The sequence below is a fragment of the Montipora capricornis genome, chromosome 10 (assembly GCF_036669925.1).
Source record: "Montipora capricornis isolate CH-2021 chromosome 10, ASM3666992v2, whole genome shotgun sequence".
NCBI classification, from domain to species: domain Eukaryota; kingdom Metazoa; phylum Cnidaria; class Anthozoa; order Scleractinia; family Acroporidae; genus Montipora; species Montipora capricornis.
This window is the reverse complement of record NC_090892.1, coordinates 28,935,806-28,943,305: the sequence shown is the minus strand read 5'-3', so window position 1 is coordinate 28,943,305 and position 7,500 is coordinate 28,935,806. Positions and strand designations below refer to the sequence as shown.

At 40.9% G+C, this 7,500-nt stretch overlaps 1 protein-coding gene across 2 annotated transcripts in view; it reads right to left on the bottom strand.

The window, feature by feature from the left end:
• Window positions 1-2,788: 2,788 nt before the first annotated feature.
• LOC138019245 (radial spoke head protein 4 homolog A-like) overlaps window positions 2,789-7,500 on the bottom strand; it is a 48,130-nt gene continuing 43,418 nt past the window's right edge. For both annotated transcript variants that reach the window (XM_068865967.1, XM_068865968.1), the window contains 4 exons: window positions 6,845-6,954; window positions 4,741-4,882; window positions 3,664-3,781; window positions 2,789-3,384 (listed from right to left, as the gene is read on the bottom strand). In XM_068865967.1, coding sequence (XP_068722068.1) covers window positions 3,156-3,384; window positions 3,664-3,781; window positions 4,741-4,882; window positions 6,845-6,954 — 599 coding nt within the window. In that variant the 3' untranslated portion in view covers window positions 2,789-3,155. The remainder of the gene's footprint in view (window positions 3,385-3,663; window positions 3,782-4,740; window positions 4,883-6,844; window positions 6,955-7,500) is intronic.

Below are 7,500 nucleotides of genomic sequence, written 5' to 3'. Positions count from 1 at the left end.
CAATTTCCGATGTTCCTCCAACTCAGTAGGGCGGTTTACCATTGTCAGTCTATTCTCAGATATTTGATTTCCAGTTTCGTTTCTTAACTTTTGAAGTGCCTCTGCAGCAGTCGCCAGATTTTTAACACATTTATTCAGCGACTCGGCGATCTCTTCACTGCCGGCTGCCATGTTGATTTCATGTCCAGATTGCGCGGGTTTTTTGTTATCCCATGATCCCCTTCCTACCCGATTGCACACTCGCAGAGAATCATGGTACCATCATAATGCCAAAACTACATCATAATTCCAAAACTACGTCATAATGCCAAAACTACATCATAATGCCAAAACTACTTCATAATGCCAAAACTACTTCATAATGCCAAGACTACATCATAATTTTAAAACTACTTCATAACGCCAAAACTACTTCATAACCCCATAACTACTTCATAATGCCAAAACTACTTCATAATCCCATAACTACTTCATAATGCCAAAACTACTTCATGATGCCAAAACTACCTCATAATGCCAAAATTACTTCAATAGAAAACTACCTCATAACCCCATAACTACTTCATAATACTAAAAGTGAATTTTGTCACTAATGACGCTCCTAGTATATGAGTATTAGTACACAAGCCATTATAAGACCGCTACCTCCTATATTTTTTGGGTAAATCGGTTTTAAGTTATGTCACAAAATCGCGTCTTCTCGGAATGATCGTGGATGATAAGCTTACTTGGATACCACATACGCCAGAACTAAAGAAAAACTTTGCAAACATAATAGACTTATTGAGGCGCTCAAGGTTTTTGCCCAAACATGTCCTTTTAAAGTTTTATTTTAGTGTAATATTACCTTCTGTGAAGTATGGTATTATTGTATAGAGTTCGTGTACAAATTCGGATCTTCTGTGCTCAATTGAGAAATTACACTGTAGAGCAGCAAAAATTGTCTATAACTTATCTAAAGATACGGCATTTAGTGAAGCTCTCAACGTTTCGGGATGGGATACGATCAGTTTAGATTACAAATTTCAAATATTTAAAGTTTTATATAGAGCGAGGAAAGTCTCCCTACCCGAGTGTCTAATTAATAACATTTTCAAAAGGCGGGAATGCAGCTATTCACTAAGAGACCAAGAAGCAATCACGATACCCAGATTTAATACTAGATTGTTAAAGGACTCACTAGCATATCGAGGTTCAGTGTTTTGGAACTTTGTCATGACCATTATGTCAAAAATGTAGGTAGTATCGACCCCAAGAAACTTCGTAGTCTACTCAGGAGAAGTGATCACTTCAGGAGTTTTACCTTTACTGGTTTATCACGTTCAACAGTTAGGAATAGATTAACTGATTATACGCATTTTTAAGTTGAGATGTAAAAATTTGAAAATTTGAATGTTAATGTTTTATTGTATTATAGCTTCTTACTTAGGATGTTTTTAGAAATGTAATTACTTTGTTAAGTACACGACCCCACAAGCTTTTTAGCTTTAACTCCTATCGTGGATAAATAAAGATTCTATTCCATTCTATTCTTTCGATCAAACATTACGCCCAACAATTCTGCTCGACGCAGTGGTTGCCAAAAAAGTTGTGTCCTGCTAGCCAATCACGAATCGCTATATTATTTTCAACCCTACAATCTTGGACGAAAGTGTTGGAAAGGTAGCGTCACTTTTGAGATAGCCACCCTCCCCCTTATCAATGTTGGATTTTGCACCAAACAAAATGGTGACTTTTCTGACTTTTCTCCCAACATTGACTACGGGGAGGGGGGCCACAAGAGCATGCTCTTTCCCAAATAGTACAGCCAATAGTTAGAATAACCGAATTAGGTGTAAAGTGAAGTGATACGCGCAACCTTCTCAACAACTTTTGACCAGGATTGTAGGCTTTTAGTATCATTTTCAAGAAAGATCGCGGACGTGGACCAAAAGGCCGTCGTAGTTGGTGATGAACAGCCTATCAGCTGGACTAATCGGTTCACCTTCCATTCTGTTGCTCCGTTTGGAAATGTCTAATTCAATAGCGCTTAATTAAAATCTCTGCAAATTGATCCGGGCTCATGCCCATCATCTCCTCAAACGCGGGTGTACCTTGTAGTGATAAATGCACAACGACAAAGACATACCCTTCTCCACTCGTTCTGGTAAATTTTACCTGTTTTTTCTCGTTTGAATCCGTCATTTCCGTCCTCAGTCAGCTTCAGTAGCACAAACGCTACGAGCGGTTTTCGTTTCAGTGTTAGCGCCATATTTATAAATTTAGGGCAACTTGAACTTGAATATTTCGTCGAGCAATGTTGGATAGTGTTTTGCCACTACCTCAACATTTACATCCAACAATGTTGCATGTGGAATCAATCTTTTTTCGATAGTTTGGCCAGGGCTTTAGGGGATTATGAGAATAAGCACGAATCAATTTGCAAAAATTGTAAACGCTCTCCAAAGTCAGACATGGCCTCGCTTCATACTCGCTGTTCAAGGTTTCTGGCTGTTCATCAATAACCACGACGTTCTCTTCGTCCTTGTCCGCCATCTTCTAGAAACCTGGGCTTAAAACGATAGCGATTCGTGATTGGCTAGCAGCGCGGACGTGACTCCATTCAGGTCACAACTTAACTCTTAGGTTGGGTCAGAGGCCATGCATCTCGTAGAGGAGAATGGATTCTTATTGCAAATGACTCATCGGGAGGTCGCAGTCGTTAATCCCTAGTGGAAATCCTAATCAAGAAAATAGACGAAAAAAAGACGGCACCTCGTGACCTGCGCAAAGGCATGCACGCATTATCTTTATGATCCTTCATGCCCAATTATTCTTACTGAATTTCCTAGCCACTACCATTTGGAAATGGCTTCAGCCGCATTTAGCAAAAAGCGGGAACGTGCTTTGCCTGATACAGTATACCTATTCCAGGCGCGAGGAAACCCTGCTCAGTTTCTGGTCTTTAAGTGCTAATTTTCAACTTTGGGCCGATGACTAACCCACACAACTTTACTGAAGAAGTCAAAAGAAATTCTATTTACATCAAATTTGCATGTACTGTGCTTAGGATCCAATAATTTTACAAAGTACTTGTAAACTCCACTAATTGATGGTCGTCAAGCAATAATTCAGAGTAACAGCTCGCAACAAAGCAGAGTTGTAAATGAATGCATTTAATCATCGTCCTCGTCGTCATCATCCACGTCATCCATATCTTCAGCAGCCTCCATAGCTTCCTCTTGTGCTTTCTTAAGTGCCTGTTCCTCCTCAGCTGTTGGATCATCGACTTCAGTCACTTCCGTTTCCACAGGGTACTCTTCCATTAACGTAGGGGGTGGGGGTGGAGTGTAGTTGTCAGCATCAAATTTATGACCCCAACCAATGTAAACGTTTTCGAATTTTCTGAAAAAGATGAGACTTCAATAAGGTGCCACTTTAAAAATAATGTTTTTAAAATTCGCTCACTTCGGGCCACACGAGTCCAGGCCACATGAATACATTATGATCGTGAGAAATAACAAATAGACTACTCCCTACCCCCCCACCCCCCCCCCCCCCACCTCAATAACGTTTGTATGCCTCTTTTCCCTGTTCTTGGCAATTCCGAGGCACTACGAGTCAAACCCTTTGCAAGAATTCCTTCCCTCAGCTGATGAGATATTCAAGAAATATTTAACTGACCTGTCTTTAGCAAACGCCACTGCCCCAGGCCACCTATTTGAGCGCATGATAGCAAGACCATACTGTGGTAATAATTCAGAAGACATACTGGCAGTCCAAGCAGGCATATCATTCACAGCTGAAACAACAAGAAAACTTCTTCATCACCAAGAAAAATGATTACTTGCAACGACCTAAGAATCCTGCATTTAGTCGAGGATTTCCACTCTTTTGAAGCTTCTATGGAACAGAATCGATGGTTAAACGAAAGATTGAAGTGATCCTCGCACTTATCAGGGCAATTTTAAGTAATTAGGGAGTTTAAGAAACGACGACGGCTACGGTAACTACAACGCCAAAAAGCAGCAATGTTATTGGTTAAAAGAACCAAAATGCTCGTGCTTCACGTGCGGCACGCATTTTTGTACATTTCTCTCCCGTACTCGTCAAAACTACTACGTGAAATTACCAAATTTAGGGTTTTGACGACAACGTGGACAAACTACCGTGAACTCTTTCAGTCTCACTCTTTACTTCAAATCCGTCCCTACCAATTCAGTTTTAGGACACTTCACTCATATTGAATAATATAAACAAGATGGAATAATCATGAAATACTTAGAACATCTCAAACTTCCATTTTGAAGTGAAGTTTTCGTCGCCGTAGCCGTCGTGTTTTCTTAAACTCCCTATTGTCTCACATAGACACCTGTACTAAATTCAGGTGGCTTCAACGGGATCCGAACCCAAGACCTCTGCGATGCCTATGCAATGTTCTACCAACTGTGCCATGAAGCCACACAGTTGGGGGCAGGTCAATTTGTTGGGCTCATGTATTCCCGTGAAAGGGCTAATGAAGGAAAGAATGGAGGGTTGCATGGAAGGAAACTTGAAAATAGAAGCAGAACTAACTACACTACATTGACATGACAAAGTAAACATTGATCATTGAAAACGGCAATGAAGAGTTTATTGTTACTTCAATGACAGAATTGTCACTTGCTTCACAACAAAGAGGAAACGGTAATTTTGTTTAGTTGCATCAAGGAGTGCAAGAGGCCGTGGGTTCACAAAGAAAGTACACCTGTACTAAATTACCTTCATCTTCTGCAATAGAAGTTAATAACTGAGGTCCAGACTCTGGTTTTGGTTCTTCAACGTCTTCTCTTTCTTCTTCCTCCTCCTCCTCCTCAAAATCGTCTTCTGCTTTCTCCACAGGATTATGCCAAACACAGCGACCCTGAAGAAACAACGATACACAGCAAACTATTAAATCAAAACCACGGAGAATATTCTATCCATCCCTTTCTGCTTCACTTTATGCGGGCCTATAAGCAATGTAGTGGCAATATGCTGCTGTGTTGATGAACAAGTGTTGTGAGACAGACCCTAAGTTATAGCATCCTTATCTCAGAAATATGATTACTTATCCTGAGATGTCCCCGGCGCTAGAGGCTTTGATTTACACTGAGATTCGCATGAAAAAACGGCCCGGTAGAGGTTCCGATTTATATATTGAAAATCGCGTAACGAAACGTCCCGGTTGTTCTCGGAGAGCTTGAGCAGCCCAACAACAGTTTGGATCGCCCCTCTGTTCTTCTTTCAAATGTATCATCTTCTCTTGCAAAGAACCAAGGAGGAGAGAACTCTTCCGAGTATGGTCTCCTACTCACTCGTGTGATGGTTCCATGATCCTCAAATCTAACTCCACGGGTTCACCAATGGAAAACGGATTGCAATCCTCTCACTTTAAATTGTGTAAGGGGCTGGTCAAAAAGTATAGGGGGGGGGAGGGGGGGGTGTGGGTGTGGGCCGGAGCAATTGGAAATGTGGCAGATAAAAAACACATGACCCACCCCTTACTTTTGGCACAAAACTATTTGACCCACCCCTAAATGAAGGCTGAAACTTACATGACCCACCCCCTGATAATTTTTTTGTTATATAATCAGTTATACCACATTTGTATATGAAGTTTGGTGGTGTTGATTTACGGTTAGGTTTGTTTCTGAACCAGATACAAAAGCATGTACAAAACAATAAACAAATGAGTTTTTAGGCAATTTGTAAATTGATACACCATATGAGAAATGTATAATATAAAACAGTTCTTGGTGGTAATCCAAGAATTATTTTAGTACTCTTGCAGAAGGAACAACACCGTAGTGAAAAGCACATTCATTTTTTACTATATAATTTTTGCATTTGTTAACAAAGAGACAAAAGAGAAATTTTTTTTTATGATTTTAATTTCGGTTTAACAGTTGTATTTTACGAACAAAGATAAAATTGTACGTCGTTAAAGCTGCCATGCTTTAAATTTACTGTTAGCTATTTCAACAGAATCAAGCCCTCGATCATTAAAAAAATATTTCTTTAACAATGTGCCTAGTCCTGTTTAAAATAGGATGACCCACCCCCAATGGGTCGCTGACAATCGAACGACCCACCCCTTGCTACGGGCGCAAAAACTGATGACCTTTCTGCTCCGGCCCACCCCCCTCCCCCCTATACATTTTGACCAGACCCTAAACAGCCGTACATTCTTTCTCCGAGGGTGTGGGGCCTTTTGGGTGAACCATCTAAGGCCTTATGGTAACTATCAACCCCTTGTTTTCTCAAGACTCGCCCGAGTTACACCTTGAGCACACGGATGTGGGTCACTAATCACCTTTGCTTTCCTAGATTTTAGAACTTTGGGTTGTCACCTTCACTTAATCTTCTGAAAGGTAGATTTTAGGTTTCATTTCATTTTCTTTATCCTCGTCCTCTGTGATGTTCGTCTTGGCTCGGAGACAAAAAATTCTTACCACCGATCTTTTGTATTCCAAATGGTCATTGGAATCTAAATCCAAATACAGATCAGTAGGGTTGGGTTATCTATAAATGGTGGCCTTCATATATTCATCCTCCTTGACAATATCACATATATCCATGAAGGGCAGCTTTTCGTTTTCCGTTTCTAAGGTAAACTGGATGTGGAGGTTTCTGGGGAAAAATGCTCTATGAGTCCCTCCAACTTGCTACCTCTTGCTGTCGGCCAGGATGTTCGTCACAAAGCTCCCCACGATCTGCATTTGGTCATGATTGTCAGTATTAATAACATGACATAGTGTCATTTAAAATTGCCATCATTTGGTAACGATTCCACGACGGAATCGAAGACATAAAAAATGACTTGACTTTATTTAAGTTACTTTACCTGTGGCAATATATGCTGTATGTGATGAACCCAGTTGTGTAGTGCTGGATCTGCAAGTTCCCTCACGCTGATCCCCTCAAAGTCAACATTTATCATGTAAGAATCTCGAACTGAGGAAAAATCAAGCCAATTTCAATTGTCAATGGGTTTCAAGGCAATAGTGGCAACCCAAGTTAAAGAGTACTTTAAACATTGACTGAGCCGCGCTCATCCATGCAGGAAGCTAGCACGTGACACACTTATAAGTGTTGAGCGTAATGCAATCTTTGGCAACCTGGACAACAGGGCCTTTCAGTTATGTAGTTTGAATGCAAGATCATTAAGGATTTAATCAACGGCTCTTGTGGACCTGGTATGTGATCTGAGGGCTGAGTTGTTTACCTGGCTCAATGATTTTGAGTCTGCGATTTTAAGTGAGTTCACTCTACCCGGTTCTAAGCTTTACAACTGTCCGCGTGCAGATCGTACGGGTGGCGGGACTGCGCTATTATATCGGCATGGTCTTGATGTAACCAAAGTGTTTTCAGCCGAGCGGTCTTCGATTGAAGTGTCGGAATGGCTTGTGGAGTTCGGAAGTGGTCGTCTGCGAGTTGTCATCGTGTATAGACCAACATACTCTGTGGATCATCCCGTGACTACGAGTGTCTTCTTTCATG